The sequence below is a fragment of the Thalassophryne amazonica genome, chromosome 21, assembly GCF_902500255.1.
Source record: "Thalassophryne amazonica chromosome 21, fThaAma1.1, whole genome shotgun sequence".
Taxonomy (NCBI): Eukaryota; Metazoa; Chordata; class Actinopteri; order Batrachoidiformes; family Batrachoididae; genus Thalassophryne; species Thalassophryne amazonica.
The window spans coordinates 18355428-18380836 of record NC_047123.1 but is presented as its reverse complement, the minus strand read 5'-3'; the positions used below and the strand labels follow the sequence as shown (position 1 = coordinate 18380836).

The following is a 25409-nucleotide window of genomic DNA, read 5'->3' as shown; positions in this document are numbered from 1 at the left end:
AAGATTAGGTTTAAATTTGTGCTCAGGTACAATAGTTTGAGCATTAGTTTGTGCCTAATAATGCAGCTTCACACACCTGCAGGCTTGAACAGCACCAACAAGTACACAAAAAGTTAATTTGAACTTCATACATTTGATTCTGATCAATTAAGTTGATAGCACCACATTTAAATGGGCAACAAAAAGTTAGACCCAAAGATATCAAACAATGCAGATTAAAGATGGATACAAACCTGCAAAGCACTTAAAGAAGTAGTAGTAAGAAGTTAAAGTTGCCCCAATTTTGGTAAAGCGTGCCGCAAATTATTAGTTGAGTAACCGAGTTTTAAAAAGGAATAGTTTGGACCATGTGTCATGCTTAGTTATCATGTTACGGGTTGACATATCAGAATCAGAATGCCTTTTATTGTCGTTATACATTGGTACAACGAGATTAGGGCATCCAGTTGCAGTACAATAAAATAGAATAAAAATAAAAATAGTGCAAAAAAAGAGATAAAAAATAGTGCAAGAGTATGTATCAAAAACAAGATATAAAGAAAAACTCAACAATGTAAGGAAAAATATATATAGAATTGACACTAGTGCAAAGTGCGGCTAGGATATAAATATATTGCACAGAAATGTATATTGTCTATGGGTGATTGGGTTATTGCACATTGTTAGGATTGCACGAGGAGGATCAGTGCATGCTAGAGTTCAATGTGGTTATGGCTTTGGGGAATAAACTGTTTTTCAGTCTGTTTGTTTTTGTCCTTGTGAGTCTGTAGCGCCTCCCTGAGGGCATCAGGTCAAACAGGGCAGAGGCAGGGTGAAAGCAGTCTTTGGAGATCGCTTTGGCTCTGCTGAGGCAGCAGGAGGTGTAAATGTCCAACAGGGAGGGGAGAGGGCGGCCAATGATCTTCTGTGCTGCCTTAACAACCCTCTGCATTCTCTCCCTGTCAGCAGCGGTGGAGCTGCCAAACCATACTGTGATGCAGTATGTCAGCAGGCTCTCAATGGATGAGCGGTAGAAGGCCAGCAGCAGGTCGGTGTTGAGGTTGTACTTCCTGAGGACTCTCAGGAAGTGTAGCCGCTGCTGAGCCTTCTTGAGGATAGAGGAGTTGTTGGACCAGGAGATGCAGTCTGAGATGAGAACGCCGAGATCCCTGAAGGTGTGGACCCTTTCCACACGCTCGCCGTTGATGAGAAGGGGGGCAGGGTCGGTGCAGTGTTTCCTGAAGTCAATGATGACCTCTCTGGTCTTCCTAGTGTTCAGAGCGAGGTTGTTCTCTGAGCACCAGGCTGCCAGCTGCCGGATCTCCTCTCTGTAGGCAGCCTCATCACCTCCGGAGATGAGACTGACCACTGTGGTATCATATGCAAACTTGATGATAAGGTTGTTCTTGTGGGCTGGTCTGCAGTCGTAGGTGCAGAGGCAGTAGAGGAGGGGGCTCAGCACGCAGCCCTGTGGAGAGCCGATGCTCAGCGTGCGGGTGGAGGAGAGGTGGGGGCCAAGGTTTACCAACCCTGAGTCTCACACATATGTGACGTCATAGAATCCAATAGACGTTGAGCTTGTTTGACCTTTACTTTGGAAACCAAACATTCAACACTGTCAAAACTATTCCATTTATTCATCCTATTAGCTCAACCAATAATTTTTGATGCTTGTATCACCATTTGCAGGATTGTTTCAGTTATCTGCTGCACTATTAGGGTCCCATTGAGTTTAGAGATGAACACTCCTTGGGTCCGGTAAAGTTCAAAGAGGACAAAGGATCAGGTAGACTTTAGAGATGGGACATTTTAGTGACAGATACAGTTTAGAGAAGAGAGTTTAGAGGTAGAGTTTAAAGATGGGATAGTTCAGAGTCAGGTAGATTTTAGATATGAGAAATTTGGGTCTTAACTTAAAAACAATTTTAGTGTCAGGTTGAGCTTAAAGATGACATATTTTAGGGTTACAGTTTGAAGACAAAAGAATTTAGAAAGTATAGAAACAAAAGCTTAAGATCAGGATTTTAGACACAGAAGAGTTTCATGTCACGTAATATTTATAGATGACAAGAATTTAAGGCCAGGTAGGATATAAAGATAGAAGAGTTTAGAGTCAAGAACCGTTTAGAGACAAATGTTTAGGGCCAGTGTGGTTTCAGCAATGCAAGAGTTTAGTTGAGAGATTAGCATCAGACAGATTAAAGAGAAGACAATATAAGGTCAGGTAAAGTTGAGAGATGAGATTTATAAGGTCAGGTAGAATTTAGAAATGAAAGATCAGGATCAGGTGGATTTTAGAGACAAACGAGATTTGGGTCAGATTTGGTTTAGAGATGAGATTGTAGGACCAGAGAGAGGTAGAGATGAGAGTGTAGAGTCATCTTAGGATCAAGCAGAAGCTGGCAGACTGTAAAGCCAAGAGAGTTTATGGTCAGAAAGAGAATGCAAATGGGAGTTTAGAGTCAGGCAGAGTTTAACGACAAGAGCATTAATGGTCAGGTAGAGTTCTGAGATGGGAGTCTCGGGTGAAGGAGAGGTTATAGGGTTATGGAAAGTTTAAGTTTACTAAAATTTAGGGTCAGGGAGATTTTAGAAATGGAAGAATTTGGGGGCCAGGTGGAATTTAGAGAAGCTTTAAGAACGGGTATAATCTAAACACAACAGAGTTTAGGGTCAGGTAGAAATAAAAATGGAAAAGTTTAGAGGCAGGTATGATTAAAAGATTGGAGTGCTTAGGAATCAGGCAGTTTAGATATGAAAAGTTAAGGTCTGTTACAATTTAAAGAGAACACCATTTCGGAAGAAACAGTGTTGAGATGATGGTCTAGGGCCATGGGTCATGTCTAAAGACAAGAGTTTAGGGTCAGGTCAAGCTGAGAATAGAAAGAGTTTAGGATCCGGTAGAACTGGAAGATGGCAGGCTTTCAGGTAGAGTTTAAAGGCAAGAGATTTCAGGGTCATGGTGAGAGTTTCGGGTCAGCGAGTGCTTAAAGACAAGAAACTTTCAGGTCAGATACACTTTAGAGATAAGAGTGTTTAAAGTTCAGTAGAGTGCAGGGTCAGGTAGAGTTTACAGACAACAACGCTTTGGGTCAAGTACAGTTTGGAGAGTGTTTTGGGTCATCTAGAGTTTAAAGAGAGAGTTTAGGATCAGGAAGACTTTAACCCTCTGGGGCCGATGCCGTTGTATGCGATGAATGAGACCAAGTTTTACTAAATTATAAATAACTTTTTAATGATATGAGATAGAAACTTACTTTTGTTGTTGCTGAAAAGTTAACTCCGCAGACTTTCGAACCAGCTGTCCACCATCTTTGTTCTCCTCATAGAGGCTGTGTGATGACGTGCACAATGTGAGTGTCCAATCGGAATTGGTTTGGAGGGCCTCTGATGACAATCTCACGTGGTCAAACAAAGAGTGTGTGAGTATCAGGATTGCTCCACTAGTTTGCCTGTGAAGCACTGTTTACCATATCAATGGAGCGGGGGGGGGGGGACTCTGAGACCTGATGACGGGTCCCTGTGAGTGATGGTTGTGCATATACTCAAATTTTTCCCCAGTAAATTTTGGTGTTCGCTGGGATGCGTTATGGCTCCTATGTTTGAATGGACTGGGTGCTGGGTTGGGTTTGGTTCTGGAGACCGGCACCTCAGTGCCTTTGTCAACTGGGGAAGGCTTACCAACCCTGACTTCTGAAACGACACTTTGATCTTTGCAGAATCGATGGATGCCCTGATTGTAGCACTTGGGAAGATGTGTGATGAAACTGCTTTGAGATGAAGACAAACAAAACGCATAGACCATTTTGTATATATTGTTCAAAATGTGCATTTGTGTTTATTGTTTGAACCTTTTTGTTGTATAGCCTTTCACACAAGACCTCAAATTACCTTTATAAAGTGTCAAAACAGTTGTTTATTACAGTTTGCTGTTTGTTTTGAATAAATGTCTGTGGAAAATTATTTTCTGCTTTACTTTTTCCCTTCTTCTTTCTGATTGTAAACCTTTATTACACTTATAAAACACCACTATAGCATATATATTCTGAAAGTACAGGTTGTCCTGAAAAAAGAGACAGAAAACTTGATTGTGGGATGCAGGGAGAGCTGTTAACAGCAATAATAAAACATTTATGCCAAGCGAGTGAACTGTCCAAAAAATGCCCTCGGACCCCAGAGGGTTAAAGATCAGAGAGTTTATGAGACACAGAAATAAATATTGTGACTAGAAGGTCCCCACAATTACAAATTTGTAGAAACAATGTTTGAGTGCGTATGTGAGCTTACTTTGGGTGTGGGACAGGAAGCAGTAGAGAGGCGGGAGGTGGCCTGGGCGCGAGGTGACTCTGAGGGCGTGGTGCTAAGAGACGCTGTATCCCTGGGCAACACCTGCACACCCCGCGAGATAATGGAGTCTGGAATCTAAGGTCACACACAGACACACACAAACATACAAAGATACACATGCATATATATATATATATATATATACTCAACAAAAATATAAACGCAACACTTTTGGTTTTGCTCCCATTTTGTATGAGATGAACTCAAAGATCTAAAACTTTTTCCACATACACAATATCACCATTTCCCTCAAATATTGTTCACAAACCAGTCGAAATCTGTGATAGTGAGCACTTCTCCTTTGCTGAGATAATCCATCCCACCTCACAGGTGTGCCATACCAAGATGCTGATTAGACACCATGATTAGTGCACAGGTGTGCCTTAGACTGTCCACAATAAAAGCCCACTCTGAAAGGTGCAGTTTTGTTTTATTGGGGGGGGGATACCAGTCAGTATCTGGTGTGACCACCATTTGCCTCATGCAGTGCAACACATCTCCTTCGCATCATCCGTGAAGAGAACACCTCTCCAACGTGCCAAACACCAGCGAATGTGAGCATTTGCCGACTCAAGTCGGTTATGACGACGAACTGGAGTCAGGTCGAGACACCGATGAGGACGCCGAGCATGCAGATGAGCTTCCCTGAGACGGTTTCTGACAGTTTGTGCAGAAATTCTTTGGTTATGCAAACCGATTGTTTCAGCAGCTGTCCGAGTGGCTGGTCTCAGACGATCTTCGAGGTGAACATGCTGGATGTGGAGGTCCTGGGCTGGTGTGGTTACACATGGTCTGCGGTTGTGAGGCTAGTTGGATGTACTGCCAAATTCTCTGAAACGACTTTGGAGACGGCTTATGGTAGAGACATGAACATTCAATACACGAGCAACAGCTCTGGTTGACATTCCTGCTGTCACCATGCCAACTGCACGCTCCCTCAAATCTTGCGACATCTGTGGCATTGTGCTGTGTGATAAAACTGCACCTTTTAGAGTGGCCTTTTATTGTGGGCAGTCTAAGGCACACCTCTGCGCTAATCATGGTGTCTAATCAGCATCTTGGTATGGCACACCTGTGAGGTGGGATGGATTATCTCAGCAAAGGAGAAGTGCTCACTATCACAGATTCAGACTGGTTTGTGAACAATATTTGAGGGAAATGGTGATATTGTGTATGTGGAAAAAGTTTTAGATCTTTGAGTTCATCTCATACAAAATGGGAGCAAAACCAAAAGTGTTGCGTTTATATTTTTGTTGAGTGTATATATAAAGACCATGAACACATATACAGGCACAAACACAGATAATTTATGTCAAAAAATACAGAATCTAGACACGTACGTACAAGCAAGTGTAGACACATTTATACAAACAGTCAAGACGACGAATACAACGTCTCCAATGCATGGTGGTGTATCATCTAACGACCATGCTCAGTTATGGCTGATGCAGATGAAGGGAAAGTACGATCAAAAATATGACAACATAATGATTCTGAGATATCAGGGGGCGGAGTCTTACCAACATCCATTTGTGACTGCACAATGAGGTGTGATGTTACCCTGTCAACAGAGCCATAATGCAGGGTCCAGGCTGCAGACAGGGTAGGATAGGATGGTGGGTATGCAGAGATACTTGATGTTACATGAGTGTTCACATACATGTACACACAGTCATGCTATGTGTTCTATAAGATACATGCCATAGGTACGTTTATGAACAGGTTTACTCGTTTTCAACTCAAGATCTTCTTGCACCTTTAACAACCATTGCGAAACTGGTGCCTCAAGCCGGAAACACATGGTATCCTCAGACATGCCTTTAAGCTTTGCCTCATTTTTGTCAGGGTTTGAGATTTTGCTATGTCTTCTGCTTTATTTTCTGATCTGTTTTGTTATTTTTTTGTTCATTGGTTTTCGGGGTGTGTTTATTCTCTTGCTGGGTTTTTTCCTGCTTGGGTCTGTCTGTCTCTATCTCTTTTGTTTGTCTCCTGGTGCTTGGTGGTGGGCGTTTCCCTCTGTCTGGCCACACCCTTGTTCTGGCACTTTCTACGCCTGTGTTTCTATTTGTATGAGCTATGAGCTATTTGTAGCTCATCCCCTGGATATATTTAAGATCCACTGGTTGCCTTGTTCCCCACCAGATCGATGCGCCTTGTGCCTTAGTTTCCAGCTCTTTTCATTGTGTTTCCTCATTCTGCTAGCCTCCTTGTGTTTATGACCACCTACTTGCCTGTTTTCTTGACCACGCCATAGCCTGATGTTAGTTGTACCTTTGCTCTTGTTGGACTGCCTTTATGTGTAATGAACCCATCTTACTGTTTCAGTAAACTGTTGCCTGATAATTTTTTCTGATTTAACTGCTGGAAGCATCCTCACACACACTCATCTTCAACTACTTATCAAAGATCAGGTCATGGGGGGCTGGAGCTTATCCCAGCAGTCAGGACGTGAGGCAGGGTACACCCTGGACGGTCTGTCGCAGGGCCACATACAGACAAACAAACACATTCACACCCGCACACCTACGGACAATTTAAAGTTTCCAATTTACCTAACCTTCATGTCTTTGGATGTGGGAGGAAGCTGGACCACCCAGAGATAACCCAGGCAAACACGGAGTGAACATGCAAACACAGAAGGGCCACAGGTGGGAATCAATCACATTACCGTCTTGCTGTGAGGCAACAGTGCTAACCACTAAACCACCATGCTGCTCTGAAAGCATTCTGTTAAAACTTATTTTTAAATTTCTTGGTTCTGCACTTTATTTCTTGGATAAGACCTAAATGGTCATATAGCCATGTCAGGCCAAGCTCAAGCTTTTCACTAGGTGCAATAATATCCATTCTATGTCCTCACCCTACCATTATTGTTTTAAAAATTATACATTTTAAATGACCCTAGCTCCACCCCTTTATCCAAACCCTTTAAAACATAATTTTAGGTATTTGTTCTTTTATAAAGTCAATTATAAAGACACTACCCAAATTCCAAAACACCCATCACTTGTTTTGTTTTATATCATGGTTTATTCTTTGTTGAAATTTTATTGTCTATGTTATTCTTGAATATGGCTTAATTCTGGGAGTTCTCTATTCTGATAGTCAGAGACCTGATGACTGGTCCCTGTGAGTGATGGTTGTGCATATACTCAAAATTTTCCCCAGTAAATTTTGGTGTTCTCTGGGATGTGTTATGGCTCCTATGCTTGAATGGACTGGGTGCTGGGTTGAGTTTGGTTCTGGAGACCGGCACGTCAATGCCTTTGTCAACTGGGGAAGGCTTACCAACCCTGACTTCTGAAACAACACTTTGATCTTTGTAGAATCAATGGATGCCCTGATTGTAGCACTTGAGAAGATGTGTGATGGGTTTGTTCTCCAGAGTTTGTAATTGTACTCGATCGAGACTAAGATCTAGGCACTCAATGACTTCCTGGACGTGGCCACCAGAAATGTATCTGAATGCGATGAAGCAGGGATTTTCATATATCAGCAATGACATTCATGTTTCTGGCTTCACAATCTGGGAAGAGTGTATGGAGGTATGACACTGGTGGACAGAAGTTATTGGCAATGCTGTGCAGGAGATTGAAAATACATGTCTTTAGAGTCCTGGTGCTACCTATCTTACAATATGGTTGGTAGACTCAGACACTAACCAGTGACAAGTGGAAGTCTTTGGTACAAGGTTTCTTCAGAGAATCCTTGTCCCCCACGAGAATGAGTTTGTACCAAATGAATAGTTACTTGGGGAGACTTGGATGAGGAGGATCACTTACATTGTGAGACAACCTCAGCTATGAGATACTGGCCATATGGCGTGCTTCTAGGCATGATCCAGCACAGATGTACCCCAGTCAGGAAGACCCCAGCGATTAGAAAAGGCCAAGGGGATGCCAAGACAGAAGCACAGATGGTTAACTTTGGGAAGTGGGAATGAACTGGCTGTGTTTCTGGGTGGTTCCATAATGTGGTGGATGTGGAAACACATGGCAACAACACGTGCCTTTCTGCTCTCTATCTCTGCTCCGACCTTCAAAGTCCCAGCTTCACCAGACTGAATTCTTCAAATTATGATTTGGATTAACTATGGAATTGATCAGCTGGTCTCTCAACGCCATTGACACCATTTGTTTTCGACAAGGAGATCAGGGTTTGGGGACCCTGTGTGCCCTGATGGAACCTACCTAGCGGGCTTTGCTCTCGACGCCTGAGAGAATGGAGTGTGACATGCGGCTCCACTCTCTGTGGAAGACGTTGAGGATTCATTCCTATTTGCTTTTATGGTGGGGGGTTTGGTGCTGATTAGTTTATGCGCTGCCCTGACCCACAGGAATATTAGCAAGATAGCTGCTTCCAGAATTTTGTCCCCTCATCAGTCCGTCATGATTAATGAGTTGGGCAATGCTGTGTAATCTCAGACTGTGTGAACTCTTGAGCTCAAATGCAAAATGGATTCAATCTCAGAGCAAATCACTGCATTGCATAAGATTGTACTGCTGAGGACCACAGAATATTCTTCATACACTCAACAAAAATATAAACGCAACACTTTTGGTTTTGCTCCCATTTTGTATGAGATGAACTCAAAGATCTAAAACTTTTTCCACATACACAATATCACCATTTCCCTCAAATCATGTTCACAAACCAGTCCAAATCTGTGATAGTGAGCACTTCTCCTTTGCTGAGATAATCCATCCCACCTCACAGGTGTGCCATATCAAGATGCTGATTAGACACCATGATTAGTGCACAGGTGTGCCTTAGACTGCCCACAATAAAAGGCCACTCTGAAAGGTGCAGTTTTATCACACAGCACAATACCACAGATGTCGCAAGATTTGAGGGAGCGTGTAATTGGCATGCTGACAGCAGGAATGTCAACCAGAGCTGTTCATTTCTCTACCATAAGCCGTCTCCAAAGGCGTTGCAGAGAATTTGGCAGTACATCCAACCAGCCTCACAACCGCAGACCACGTGTAACCACACCAGCCCAGGACCTCCACATCCAGCACGTTCACCTCCAAGATCGTCTGAGACCAGCCACTCGGACAGCTGCTGAAACAATCAGTTTGCATAACCAAAGAATTTCTGCATAAACTGTCAGAAACCGTCTCAGGGAAGCTCATCTGCATGCTCGTCGTCCTCATCGGGGTCTCGACCTGACTCCAGTTCATCGTCGTAACCGACTTGAGTGGGCAAATGCTCACATTCGCTGGCGTTTGGCACGTTGGAGAGGTGTTCTCTTCACGGATGAATCCCGGTTCACACTGTTCAGGGCAGATGGCAGACAGCGTGTGTGGTGTCGTGTGGGTGAGCGGTTTTCTGATGTCAATGTTGTGGATCGAGTGGCCCATGGTGGAGGTGGGGTTATGGTATGGGCAGGCGTCTGTTATGGATGAAGAACACAGGTGCATTTTATTGATGGCATTTTGAATGCACAGAGATACTGTGACGAGATCCTGAGGCCCATTGTTGTGCCATACATCCAAGAACATCACCTCATGTTGCAGCAGGATAATGCACGGCCCCATGTTGCAAGGATCTGTACACAATTCTTGGAAGCTGAAAATGTCCCAGTTCTTGCATGGCCGGCATACTCACCGGACATGTCACCCATTGAGCATGTTTGGGATGCTCTGGACCGGCGTATACGACAGCGTGTACCAGTTCCTGCCAATATCCAGCAAATGGTGGTCACACCAGATACTGACTGGTATCCCCCCCCCCCCAGTAAAACAAACTGCACCTTTCAGAGTGACCTTTTATTGTGGACAGTCTAAGGCACACCTGTGCACTAATCATGGTGTCTAATCAGCATCTTGATATGGCACACCTGTGAGGTGGGATGGATTATCTCAGCAAAGGGGAAGTGCTCACTATCACAGATTTAGACTGGTTTGTGAACAATATTTGAGGGAAATGGTGATATTGTGTATGTGGAAAAAGTTTTAGATCTTTGAGTTCATCTCATACAAAATGGGAGCAAAACCAAAAGTGTTGCATTTATATTTTTGTTGAGTGTAAATTTGGACTCTCGACAGTCAGGGGTGCAGTAAATAGAATTCTGTATCTCTCCGCCAAACATCAACATGGCAGCCTTATCAGCTCCTGAAGGCCAAATTCCCTGCTCTTCCCCCAGAAGGATCTACAGCCTTGGTGAAGGAATTCGGCTCCCCCCTTCTCATCTACCCCCCCAGCCTAGCAACATCAGACTTTACACATACACGGACAGAAACTGTCAGACTTTACACACACACGGACAGAAATTGACAGAAATTTAACTCATCTGCACACGACGCATGTCTCCCTCCATCCCTATTACACCCCCCCCCCCCCCCGTGTCTCTCCACTCCCCCCACCCTGGCTTCCTTCTTGCCACCTCGAAGGCAGCGTGGTTTTTACTGCTGCAGCCTTCAACCCCAGGCTGGGCGGTGCGGGTCCCTCCTGCTGCAGCCTTCACCCACTTTGCCTCAATTCGGAAGATGGACTACTTCAAGTTTAGTGCACATAAACAATGTCAAATGTATATGTGTTGTCTTTAATTTTGATGTGTGCCATTATTACGGTAAACAAGTAATAACTGTGGATTAATTGCTGTATCTGGTCTGAGGTAATTGGAGTGTAAACGTAATTGCCCTTTTTTGGGATCAATAAAGTTGTCTGAAGTCTGAAGTCTGCTCCCAGTCATGACCTAAAGTCAGTTATTCCCATTCTTTTTCCAAATTTGAAATCTGCTTATTTCATTTGTTGTATAAACGGCTTGATGAAGAGCACTCTGAGCTGCCTATCTTGTTTGAAAAACGATTCAAATAAATCTTATTATTATTAATTTCACTATATATATATATATATATATATATATATATATATATATATATATATATACATACATACATACATACATACAAGGTCTGTTAGAAAAGTATCGGACCTTTTTATTTTTTTCAAAAACCTGATGGATTTGAATCACGTGCGCTGAGCCAACCTTGAACCTTTGTGAGCGTGCGTGAATTTTTTCACGCCTGTCGACTGCGTCATTTCCTGGTAAGCAGCCTTTGTGTGGGACGTGTGCTGTGTGCTCGGCATTTTTTCATTCCAAGGAAAATGGTGGAATGATTGGAGCAGCGCGACTGCATCAAATTTTGCCAGAAACTGGGCGACAGCCAGGTGGAAACCATTCGGATTATTCAGACTTCTTTTGGTGACAATCCTATGGGCATCACACAGATTAAGGAGCGGTACAACCGGTTTAAAGATGGCCGCACAATGGTGGAGAGCGAGCCGCGTTCCGGTCGGCCATCAACATGCTGAAGTGACCAGATCATTTCCAAAGTGAGCGCTGTGGTGATGCAGGACCATCGTGTGACTATCCGAAAAAAATTGCGGAAGAGGTGGACATCAGCACTTTTTCGGCACATTCCACTGTGACAGAAGATTTGGCCATGAAAAGAGTTGCAGCGAAATTCATGCCGATGGCTTTGGCACGAAGCTGACCGAGCAAAAGCGCCACCGTGTTGAATTCCCAAAGGACATGCTGTGACGTGCCTACCTCTTCCACAATTTCTCAGATGGTCACACGACTGAAAAGCCACCGAAACATGTATCTTGCCTCTTCCCTAAAATACACAGTAGATACTGCAGGACAGGTATGTATTTTTTTCCAACTTTTGTGAAAGTTGATTATGAATAAGGAGTCTTATTGCAACCATATTTGCAAATCTACCTCAAAATTTAGTGGTTTCTCTTCCAGATCATATACATTTTTCCACAACATTTCATAAAAATCTACTTGTTTTTGAGCAATTCTTTACATTAATTTGAAGGTTGTAAAAGGTGCATCAAGCAACAGTTAATAATTGTTGTATCCACACATGTAAATAAGAAGCCTTGCTACTTTGTTCGACAAAATATATTTACCATGTTCACTTCACACTGTTCAGTTATCACCTGTCATCATGTGTCATAACTGAACCCTCACACTTCATATCACATTCTGCAATACTGCAAATGGCCCCAGATATCACAGTGCTGACTTATTTGCACTGCTCGTAATGCTCGTGTGGATGTGAGGAAAGAGCTCTACATTTGGGAAAAAGGTCTTGGATTAGTGGATCTTCCAGGTCCTCTAAAGGATACTTTGGACCTTCTTCCAGAATTGGTACACGCTTGCATCGTAATTAGCGAAAGACATGTTTGATAACACTATCTCTCAAAAGCCCTTGGCACCAACTGGCTGTATACAATTCGCTTTGATGGGAAACACTTTGAATGGGTTGAAAATGAGCAAACTTACAATTTAAAGGTGACACTTGTAGCATTCATAACATCAGGAAAGCATGTTTAAAGTAATGAGATTTTGAGCCCATCGGTTACAGATTTGCAGGAATTTAACTATTTCCCTTGTTTTATCTTAACTACAAAATAAGACATTTGTTCTCTTTGTGTGGCTGCATGAAATTTGAAGGTATGTTCAGAACTGAAACAAGCCCATTACTAATTAATGGCATTTATTGGCTTGGGGCAACTCTTCTGCATCCTTGTCATCCTTGTCGTCATGCATCCTTGGACTTATTCGCAGATATATTACAGGACAAAAAAACCTGCAATTAAATCCTGGAGCTAACCATGGACAACAAACTCTTCTGTCAGGAAAACTAACCAAATCTAAGTGAAATGTCATTTAAATTCTACTAACGCATTGCCCTTGGGGATCCACGGGCTCTAGATTGAGTAGTGTTTACAAAATAGGTAGCTGACATTTTCAAGGAGTTTCAATAATGAGTTGGAATGGTGTGTGAGTCCAGAATGTTTTTATAACCTTAGGCCTTACACCTCAAACAGTTCGTAGAAGAAGCACTCAACCCTTATATTTCCTGTTAATTACGTAAACTTTTAATGTGAATTCACTGTCTTAATTTATTTATAAATTTCTTCAGTTCTTGTTAGCATATACACACATTATTATTATTATTATTAGTAGTAGTAATAGTAGTAGTATTATCAGTATTGTTATTTTATTTTTACTTCTATTTTGTCATTTGATTTTTAAATGGGGCATAATGGAAATAAGTGTTTTCACTTTCTTGTGTCATCCATGTATTTTTAACATATTTACAATTATACTATTTACTTACATTGAACTTACTAAAAATCATGCACACACGCTTTTAATATATAGATGATTTACCATCCCCTGCTGGAATGGCGTGTGAGTCCAGAATGTAATGATCAATGTCCATTGTTCAATGTTGTTAGCTAATATCCATAGCTTCTCCAAAAATGTTAGTCTTATCAATGTTGCGTTTTGGCAGCATTCATCCTTGACCAAAAACACATAAGCATACCAAATGGCAAATGTCAGCTTTCCCTGCTTTCTTCATGATCAAAGCCATACACACACATTGCACGCATACACACAGAGGCCTTGTCTTTTCTGCATTCTGCCCCAAGCGGGTGCTTTTAATTTTACACACCCACAAACAGAGACATGACGGAAGACATCAAGTGCACTACACTTCCCACTCATTGTAACAACAACATGACACCTAACTAAACTGACTAAACCAATTGACCTACAAAAAAACACAATAAATCAATAACACTAACAACACAGTTAAACTAACATGAACCATAATAATATTTAAAACAGCACAATGTCCATTGTTCACTGTTGTTCGCCAATATCGCTACTTTCTCCAAAAATATTAATCCTATCAAGTTTCCATTTTCGCAGTGTTCATCCTTGACCAAAAATAAATAAACATACCAAACAGCAAATGTCAGCTGTTTCTCTGTGATCTAAGCCATACACACGCACGGACGCACGCAGAGGCCACTTGGCTATTATAATATAGATGTCTCATTTAAAGTCTGCCAAAAATAAATGGTTTGCTGTATCAATATTTTGACAAAAAAAAAAAAAACAGCTGAGCTCCTCAGCCCAACTGCAAAGCTTTGACTGGTTGAACTGAGATCAAGAGTCAAGTGACAAAAACTTGCCTAATTTTTTAACTGAACACTGCAGAACAGAGAAGAGCACAAAAACAATGAAGAGTTCTGAGGAGGGAGAAAGTAACACGAAACGTGGCGTCCGCATTGTTTACCCAGTATTGGTAACACTTGTGGACAACTGGAAAAATGCTGTATAGCTAAATTTCAACTTTTTAAAACTGTATTAAAACAAATGATCAAAGATCAACTTACATTTTGTTCTTTTGTTATGATTTATTACATTGTAACTTCTGAACTCTCTTTATTTCAAGTAATCAGAGTGCCATAGCGATAAATGTGCATGATTTGCAGATGAAAACTGAGGCAACAGTGAGTACAAATGAAGAAAAAAAACTGCTCCATGGTCACGGGGTTAAAAACAGCCTTGGAAATGGAAGAAATGGACAAGATTATTTCAAGCTACATGCAACTTCAAAACCACACTTCTGCTGAGAGAGACCAAGTACCAAATACAAAATTCTTATCGCTTTACTATTATTAATATATATATATATGTAAAGTTTTTGGAAATATATCAGTTTTGGGCTCTGTATCGAATGGTAATCAATATTCAAAGGTTTGAATCATGGGCCAGAAAACGGGATCGACGTGTCCTTCAGTGATTTGTTGATGTTAAAATGCTACGATGTGTGTGGCACCTTTAAAACATGCGTGTACAAATAATATGTCTGAATGAAGACAGAAACGTGAGAAAACGGCTCAAAATGGATGAAAGCAAATCTAAGAACCGCCCTTTAGCAGTGTCGCTAACCCTCCCCCACTCTTCTTGTCCGCCCTGGTACCTTGGCGGCTATGGATGCGGCGGTGATGTGAGAGGAAGAGCTGTCCTCTGTGGACGCCACACCGCTGTCCTTCTTCTCCTCGTCCTCCTCCTCACACTGGACCCCTTTGTCTTCCGTCTGACGGCGCGGCGAACTGTTGGGCGGCGGCGACAAGGGCGGAGGTGGCGATGGCAAGTCTTCTAATTCGTCTGCGGCCTCCTTGACTTTTACAACAGCATCCCGGAGGAGGTCGATGGCATGCGGTAGTGCTGGGAGGATGAACTGGAAACATTCCTTAGATGAAGGGGAGGGAAAGTCGTGAAAGTCAAAACATGAACAGTTTTTACAACCGAGAAAAACCAACAAAAAAATATCATTGTCAGCAATGAATAACCATAAACAAGAAGTTTATTACAACAGCCATTGATGCTGCGAAAACTGTACAGAGGTTGAAACATTAAGCGCCTTGGGGCAACTGTTTGTTGTGATTTGGCGCTATATAAATAAAAGTGATTTGATTTGAAACATCAGAGCGAGAATTAGTGAGAATTTTACTACTGTACACCACCACAATAAAAAATAAATAAATAAAAATCCCCAAACAAAGCTAATCGAGCCTCAAATTTTCCATGTGCCTTATGGTAAACTGTGGTAAAAATGTCAGTTCTTGTCTTTCAGAAAACCCCTTCTTTAGATTAAATGAATGATTAATCATCACAATGTGGTCATCGGCAGATGGTTAATTGCACCACTGGTTTCCTGTTCACCACTTTTGCACACAGCGCCTCCCATTGGTCACATTGGTGTGCATTTCCTTCTGGGCCTGTGAGCTTGTCAGCTTTACTGAACACTTTCTCTTCACACAAGACTATGAAATGTTATTATCTACCCATTCATTTCAAGCGCTGAAAAGATGAATTATTAATCAACGCCACACTTTAGAGGATCCACATTTCTATTGGATTTAATAGGATGACGCAAACCTGGATTTAAAATTAAAATTGCATGTGATTATGATTCACATACATTACACACAAGTGCACCACTGGTTGGATGCATATTAGGGGTGGAACAATACATCATGTATCATGGTAATTGTATGGTGGTGCCTGTATCAAATCGTATTGTTATTTAATATGAATATTGTGATGCCATTATGAGTCAGCTGCACTGTGGAAGAAATAATGGCCTCTTGAAGAATAAAATATGCAAACAGGGAACGGGTAACGTCAAACATTACAATTTATATTTCAGGATAATTTCTTTCTTTAATGCTTGACGTTTGCGACAGATTACATTTCTGCACAATTATTGCGAACAGGAATGTAATTATGTATCGTGATATATACTGAATCATGACAGGTGTATCGTGATATGCATTGTATTGTGGAGGTAGTGTATCACTCCATGCTTAATAGTGCAGCAGAAAACTGAAACAATCCTTCAAATGGTGATACAAGCACCACATTTGGCACAAAATACACCTTAGACATTAGTCTTTTGATAGAACTGACTGGCCACTTGAATTTTCAATATGCAGCCAGGTAGAGGTCAATTGAAGAATTACACCAGGGGTCAAAAATTTAAAATGCTCTAATAAAATTGAAACCTACATCACATTATTTCTCTGATCATAAACATTCCAAAAAGGTATAGTTTGGACTATCTGTGACTGAATGTTATGGAGTTATGGGGTAAAAACAGCAAGAATGGTGACAAAGGTCAAAATTTAACTTGTTCCAATTTTGGTAAAACGTGATGCAAATTATTGGCTGCACTAATACTGATTAATAAATGGAATAGTTTTGACAGTGTTGAATGCTTGGTCTCCAAAGTAAAGGTCAAACAAGGTCAACATCCATCGGATTCTTTGACATGCGACATATGTTACCCCGGAATGTGGTAACTAAGCATGATACATGGTCCAAACTATTCCTTTTTTAAAACCCTGTTAATGCAAATAATAATTTGCATTACTTTTACCAAAATTAGAGCAACTTTAACTTTTGATCCTGTACAAACTGAAACTGACCTTTGTCACCATTCTTGCTGTTATTTTTAATCCCATAACTCTGTTGTGTGGGCCGCTGAAGACTTGCGGGACTTGCGGGACTTCCTGCATCGGTTTGTCTTCGTATTATCTAGACGATATACTCATTTTTTCTCCGGATCCTGAGACCCATGTTAAGCATGTACGTCAGGTCCTACAGCGGTTGTTGGAGAACCGGCTGTTTGTGAAGGGCGAGAAGTGTGAGTTCCACCGCTCTTCTTTGTCCTTCTTGGGGTTCATCATCTCCTCCAACTCCGTCGCCCCTGATCCGGCCAAGGCTGCGGCGGTGAGAGATTGGCCCCAACCAACGAACCGTAGGAAACTACAACAGTTCCTCGGTTTTGCAAATTTCTACCGGAGGTTCATCAAGGGTTACAGTCAGGTAGTTAGCCCCCTGACAGCCCTGACCTCCACAAAAGTCCCCTTCACCTGGTCGGATCGGTGCGAAGCCACGTTTAGGGAGTTGAAACGCCGGTTCTCAACTGCACCAGTTCTGGTACAGCCCGATCCCAAGCGCCAGTTTATTGTTGAAGTGGATGCCTCTGACTCAGAGATAGGAGCCGTGCTATCCCAGAGCGGGGAGTCCGACAAGGTTCTCCATCCATGTGCCTACTTTTCCCGCAGGTTGACCCCAGCTGAACGGAACTATGACGTCGGCAATCGGGAACTTCTTGCGGTGAAGGAGGCTCTTGAAGAGTGGAGACACCTGTTGGAGGGAGCGTCGGTACCATTTACAGTTTTCACGGACCATCGGAACCTGGAGTACATCCGGACCGCGAAGCGTCTGAACCCCAGGCAAGCCCACTGGTCGCTGTTCTTCGGGCGTTTTGACTTCCAGATCACCTACCGCCCCGGGACAAAGAACCAACGATCTGATGCCCTGTCCCGGGTGCACGAAGAGGAGGTCAAGACCGAGCTGTCAGACCCCCCTGACACCATCATCCCCGAGTCCACTGTCGTGGCCGCCCTTACCTGGGACGTGGAGAAGACCGTCCGGGAGGCCCTGACACGGAGCCCGGACCCGGGGACCGGTCCGAAGAACAAACTGTACGTCCCACCAGAGGCCAGGGCTGCGGTCCTTGACTTCTGTCACGGTTCCAAGCTCTCCTGTCACCCAGGGGTGCGAAGAACCGTGGCAGTGGTCCGGCAGCGCTTCTGGTGGGCGTCTATGGAAGCCGACGTCCGGGAGTATGTCCAGGCCTGCACCACCTGCGCCAGGGGCAAAGCTGACCATCACAAGGCCCAAGGCCTCCTCCAGCCTCTGCCAGTGCCTCGTCGCCCCTGGTCTCATATCGGCCTGGACTTTGTCACGGGCCTCCCGCCGTCCCAGGGAAACACCACCATCCTAACGATAGTGGACCGATTTTCCAAGGCGGCCCACTTCGTGGCCCTCCCGAAGCTCCCGACGGCCCAGGAGACTGCAGACCTCCTGGTCCACCACGTCGTGCGTCTGCATGGGATTCCATCAGACATTGTCTCGGATCGTGGTCCTCAGTTCTCCTCCCAGGTCTGGCGGAGTTTCTGTAGGGAACTGGGGGCCACCGTCAGTCTCTCGTCTGGGTACCACCCCCAGACGAACGGGCAGGCAGAGCGGACAAACCAGGAACTGGAGCAGGCCCTCTGTTGCGTGACCTCCGCGCACCCGACGGCCTGGAGTGACCATCTGGCCTGGATCGAGTACTCTCATAATAGCCAAGTCTCGTCTGCCACCGGCCTCTCCCCATTTGAAGTGTGTTTGGGGTACCAGCCCCCATTGTTCCCGCTAGTGGAGGGAGAGGTCGGGGTGCCCTCGGTCCAGGCCCATCTGAGAAGGTGCCGTCGGGTGTGGCGTACCGCCCGCTCTGCCCTGCTCAAAGCCCAGACGAGGGCCAAGAACCATGCAGACCGCCGGCGTGCCCCGGCCCCTGCGTACCAGCCTGGGCAGGAGGTTTGGCTTTCTACAAAGGACATTCCCCTGCAAGTGGAATCCCAAAAGTTGAAGGACAGATACATCGGACCTTTCCCTATCCTCAAGGTCCTCAGTCCAGCCGCAGTGAAGCTGAAGCTGCCAGCTTCACTGCGGATCCACCCGGTTTTCCATGTGTCCCACATCAAACCTCACCACGTGTCACCCCTCTGTGCCCCCGGACCGGCGCCGCCTCCTGCCCGGATCATCGACGGGGAGCCGGCTTGGACCGTGCGCCGGCTCCTGGACGTCCGTCGGAAGGGCCGGGGGTTCCAGTATTTGGTGGACTGGGAGGGGTATGGACCCGAAGAACGCTCCTGGGTGAAGAGGAGCTTCATCCTGGACCCGGCCCTCCTGGCCGACTTCTACCGGCGGCACCCGGACAAGCCTGGTCGGGCGCCAGGAGGCGCCCGTTGAGGGGGGGGGGTCCTGTTGTGTGGGCCGCTGAAGAGGAGGTACTGCTGGCCCACCACCACAAGATGGCGCCCTGCTTGAAGTGCGGGCTTCAAGCACGAGAGGGCGTCGGCTTTGCTGGAGGTGACAGCTGTCATTAATCAACACAAGCTGTCACCCATCACCACCACTACAAAGACCGGACTGCAACTCCACCTCCTCGCCGAGAAATCAACTACCATTCAGGTAATTTCTCTGCTGCCTGACACTGTGTGTGTTTAACCTGAACTCCTATTTGCAGCTGTTTTCCTGGAGTTTTTTCCTTATCTGGAGGATTGGCGTTTGGTGTGACAGCGACGGCTTCGCCTCACACCCCAACTCAGATAAGTGGTTGACCAGGAGCTGCACGAGTGTGTGTGATTGGAGGTGGAGGTTTTCCCTCCTTTACTTAATACAGACTGTGGGATTACTGAGTGTGCGAACTCACACTCATCTGGACTGTCTCTGTTCTTTGCCAGCAGTACCGGGTCTGACTGCTGAAGACAGCGGCCACCTGGGGCGCAGGGCTTGGCGGCTCCGGTGTTCTTCAGCTCCGTTGGTGTTGGAAGCTGTGTGGGGATCCAGCTCTTCTCTCTCCAGGCGTCTTCTATCGTCGAGCCTGCCCACACGTCACCTGGTGTATGATTGACAGTCCACCATATTGTTATTGTCTGTACGTTGTTGTGCGATTCACAACATTAAATTGTTACTTTTTGGCTTATCCATTGTCCGTTCATTAACGCCCCCTGTTGTGGGTCCGTGTCACGACACTTTCACAACAAACTCCATGGAATTCAGTTACAGATAGTCCAAACTATACCTTTTTGGAATCTTTATAATCAGTCAAATAATGAGGTATAGTTTTCAATATGATTGGAGCATCTTTTAATTTTGACCCCTGTGTAATTCTTCAAGTGACACCACCGCTGACTGAAAATTCAAGTGCCCAATTTTTTTTTTCAAAAGAGGAATGTCTAAGGAGTATTTGTACTAAATTTGATGCTTGTATCAACATTTGCAGGATTCCGCTCTAAATATTCTCTTATCTGCTACACTATAATGTATGTATGACTGGATTAGTATTATATATCATAACTGCCAATCACTCAACTGGATCAAAACCACATGTATCCCCTCGCAGAGGCCTCCTCTGTGCAGGAAATCAAAAATGAAGGCGTTAATCTGACTGACCAACCAGCAGCCTGTGAGATCTGCCATGCCACCTCAAGACAACATTTTCATCTGCTACTCCCACCTTCTTTTACAACCCCACCGATGCTCATTCATGCGCATCTCAAACTTCTCAGGATGCCGTTTATGCCTCTTGTTGGTGTGTTTGAAAGCCAGATCTGAGCATTTTTGGAGGATGTGGAAAGGGTGATTTGGAGTGAAGAAATAGCGGGAAACAGAAGAGTGAGGATCGGGTAAGAGTCTGGAGACATTCTTCATTCCCATTTTAGGCTTTTATTGCGTGCTGGGAAAATTACTGAGGTAAGCTTGTTTTGCTGTTTTTTTTTCCTCCTTCTGTTTTGTCCTGGAGGAGAGGAACTGTCAAGAAGACTAAACAGCAAAATCCCTGGATGTACTGACGGCGGATGAGAAACAAGTGAGAGATAGACGAAGGAGGATGGTGGTGGGGGGGACTGCTGTTCTGTAGGGTGGTGGCAGGGGGATGACAAAAAGAAAGAGAAAGACCTGGACAGACAGAGATGGAGACAGAGAGCGAGAAGGACGAGGAGGACAAGATCCTGAGAGATTAAACGAGATAGCAGGAGCAACCGTGAAAAGAAATGGCAAAAAAGGCAGTAGGATGGACAGAAAAAGTAAAGCAAGGGACGGAAGGATGTAAAATAACAGAAGATGTCCTGCAAGACAGATATAAGAGAGTGAGAAAGAAAACAGACACAACTTTAGACATGACAAAGAACATAGAACAAGCAGAAAAGAAAGTGGGGCCAATAACAATACCCTCAATCCACAAAAATCCATAATACCTGCTATCATAGTTTAGCATTTATGAATACTTTAATTTCTGCACATCATAGATAACAGGCTAATGAGAAAGTGTATATATATATATATATATATATATATATATATATATATATATATATATATATATATATGACCAAGTAATTGACAGAATGATTCCATTAATGGCAGAACCGCTGGGAGATGTGTGTGTGAGAGAGTAGGGAGCCTGATGAATCACAGGAGTATTGTATTATATTGTGGTCAGGAAAGCCTGAATTAGTTGAGCAGAATAAGCGGCTGTGAGACTTACAGATGTAGCTGCTTCACCTCCACTGTCAGCAGCTTCATCAAGAATTTCACTGACACTCTCCACATGCCCGAATCCTCAGTCAAAATAGAATCTACCCGTGTTAAGTTCTTGCATGGTGACAAGATGGTCATCCATGACCACAGTCCGTATTCCGTCAATCACTTTTTCATTTTGGCTTGTGGTGGCCTCAAGGTGTTCTGTCACGTTACAGCAAATGAAAATCGTCTTCACTTGCTGCTTGTGACTGACGTGCTTTGCGAGTGAAAAAATATTCACGCATGTGCAAGAAAATTCCCCACCCTTCCAAACCAAATGACAACTCACACGCCTAATTTGTTTCTGTGGGAAAAATAAGATAAAATCCTTTTTGGATGCACCTCGTATTTCAATGTATGCAACGGGAAAAAGAGAAATTTATCGAACATTTTGAAAATTCTGGCACAGTTGAAACAAGATCACGGCACATCGTTGGAATATCCCGGTTCATCACAGACACCCTCCCAGAAGCTCTATGCTTTCCAAGGTATAGACAAGGATTCAAACTGTGAACTTTCATCTATAGGAATATGGTAATTATTATATACCCCTGTCCATGTTGGCACGTAATATAACAACACTGTCTGCAAAACCAGACAAATTTTTTTGAGCAATTTATCACCAAAATCCCAAATCACCAAAAATGGGGGGTAGTGGGAAAATTTAGTTGTTTTGACCATTACCATGGAAATGCTAATATTTCTGACATCATTTTCCATTAGAGCTGATGGAAACTTGAATCTAACTATTTCTATAATGTGACAGCAAAATTAGGACCACAGAACCAGCAGATCCTGAGATACAGTAGTGTTCAGAATAATAGTAGTGCTATGTGACTAAAAAGATTAATCCAGGTTTTGAGTATATTTCTTATTGTTACATGGGAAACAAGGTACCAGTAGATTCTCACAAATCCAACAAGACCAAGCATTCATGATATGCACACTCTTAAGGCTATGAAATTGGGCTATTAGTAAAAAAAAAGTAGGAAAGGGAGTGTTCACAATAATAGTAGCATATGCTGTTGACGCTACAAACTCAAAACTATTATGTTCAAACTGCTTTTTTAGCAATCCTGTGAATCACTAAACTAGTATGTAGTTGTATAACCACATTTTTCCATGATTTCTTCACATCTGCGAGGCATGGACTCAACCAACTTGTGGCACCTTTCAGCTGTTATTCCACTCCAAGATTCTTTAACAACATTCCACAATTCATTCACATTTCTTGGTTTTGCTTCAGAAACAGCTTTTTTGATGTCACCCCACAAGTTCTCAATTGGATTTAGGTCCGGGGATTGGGCAGGCCACTCCAAAACATTAATTTTGTTGGTTTGGAACCAAGATTTTGCTCGTTTACTAGTGTGCTTGGGGTCACTGTCTTGTTGAAACACCCATTTCAAGGGCATGTCCTCTTCAGCATAAGGCAACATGACCTCTTCAAGTATTTTGACATATCCAAACTGATCCATGATACCTGGTATGCGATATATAGGCCCAACACCATAGTAGGAGAAACATGCCCATATCATGATGCTTGCACCACCATGCTTCACTGTCTTCACTGTGAGCTGTGGCTTGAATTCAGAGTTTGGGGGTCATCTCACAAACTGTCTGCGGCCCTTGGACCCAAAAAGAACAATTTTACTCTCATCAGTCCACAAAATATTCCTCCATTTCTCTTTAGGCCAGTTGATGTGTTCTTTGGCAAATTGTAACCTCTTCTGCACGTCTTTTATTTAACAGAGGGACTTTGAGGGGGATTCTTGCAAATAAATTAGCATCACACAGGCGTCTTCTAACTGCACTTACAGGTAACTCCAGACTGTCTTTGATCATCCTGGAGCTGATCAATGGGTGAGCCTTTGCCATTCTGGTTATTCTTCTATCCATTTTGATGGTTGTTTTCCATTTTCTTCCACGCGTCTCTGTTTTTTTTGTCCATTTTAAAGCATTGGAGATCATTGTAGATGAACAGCCTATAATTTTTTGCACCTGCGTATAGGTTTTCCCCTCTCCAATCAAGTTTTTAATCAAACTACGCTGTTCTTCTGAACAATGTCTTGAACATCCCATTTCCAACCTTTCAAAGAGAAAAGCATGTTCAACAGGTGCTGGCTTCATCCTTAAATAGGGGACACCTGATTCACACCTGTTTGTTCCACAAAATTGACGAACTCACTGACTGAATGCCACACTACTATTATTGTGAAAACCCCCTTTTCTACTTGTTTTTACTAATAGCCCAATTTCATAGCCTTAAGAGTGTGCATATCATGAATGCTTGGTCTTGTTGGATTTGTGAGAATCTACTGAATTTACTGGCACCTTGTTTCCCATGTAACAATAAGAAATATACTCAAAACCTGGATTAATCTTTTTAGTCACATAGCACTACTATTATTCTGAACACTACTGTACGGGAGAAAGTCCACTAAAGTGCAAAATCGTGGAAGAATTTCTTTGTCTTAGTATAAATCAAATGTGTTTCATTTTTGCTATGTGGTTTGCAAGCGTTTCTCTAAGCCACAAAGGCTAAAAATATATATATTTTTTAAGTCTCACAGTTGAGAGAGAGAGAGAGAGAGAGAGAGAGAGAGAGAGAGAGAGAGAGAGAGAGAGAGAGAGAGAGAGAATGGTGATATAACGTCTAACTTAAACATGTAGTCCCATTTGAATTTTCAAAAAAATTGAGTTTGTGTTCATATCTAGTTAACGTACTGTATTTACCAGCATATAAACTGTGGGATCTCCCAGACTAATAAAAAATCCCAGGAAATTTACACTCTGGAAAATACAGTACCTTTATTTCTGTGGTATGTCATCCTTGATAAAATATTTTATCAGAAGTTTACCTGGCAGATATCGTGTGTTCACTCATTTGCAACATGAATGATTTAAACGTGTGAACGGTTTGAAGTTCACGCTACAGTCAATGGAAACTGGGAAGCCAGAATTTCAAATACATCTGATAAAACAACAACAAAGCATTATTCTCCCCAAACACTCATTCTGGCAAACCAAGTAAAACCGATGTAACTAACGTTACTATTGAGAATTGGCACAGAGGCCTGTGTGAGTTTTGTTGTACTCCTGTGTCCAGCAGATATCCAGCAAAAAGTCCGCGTGAAATATGCCTAGATTTTATCTGTAGATCTTGATGTTTATGAGCTATGTCCGTCACTGCCTGTTTCCACATTATGTCTTTTTATTTTTTGACACTTTCAATCACAAATGACGGTCGATCTTGCTTCTTTACCCTCATGGTTCAACATTCAAAAAAATCTTTCCAGGCAAGGCAAATTTTGATCATCCTGGAGACATAAGACTATGACATGAATCTGAACAGTAAGGAGTAAAATTTAGTGGTGCCAAATAATATCAGTTTTATGACTAAAATCATAATTTAAAAAAAAAATCCAATACATTTTTAACCGTGCTCAACTGACAGCTGATGTTTTCCAAACCTTGTCACAGGAGATCATTGCAATAAAAGCCCTTAACTTTAACTGGGGGTTGACGAGGGAGACTCTGCTGTGGCAGGGAACTGGGA

The 25409-nt window shown here is 43.1% G+C and overlaps 1 protein-coding gene across 11 annotated transcripts in view; it reads right to left on the bottom strand.

The window, feature by feature from the left end:
- Positions 1–25409, bottom strand: part of gphnb (gephyrin b) — a 305397-nt gene that overhangs the window by 118131 nt on the left and 161857 nt on the right. For all 11 annotated transcript variants that reach the window (XM_034162748.1, XM_034162754.1, XM_034162758.1 and 8 more), the window contains exons 7-8: positions 15129–15401; positions 4267–4401 (exon numbers count right to left, since the gene is read on the bottom strand). In XM_034162748.1, coding sequence (XP_034018639.1) covers positions 4267–4401; positions 15129–15401 — 408 coding nt within the window. The remainder of the gene's footprint in view (positions 1–4266; positions 4402–15128; positions 15402–25409) is intronic.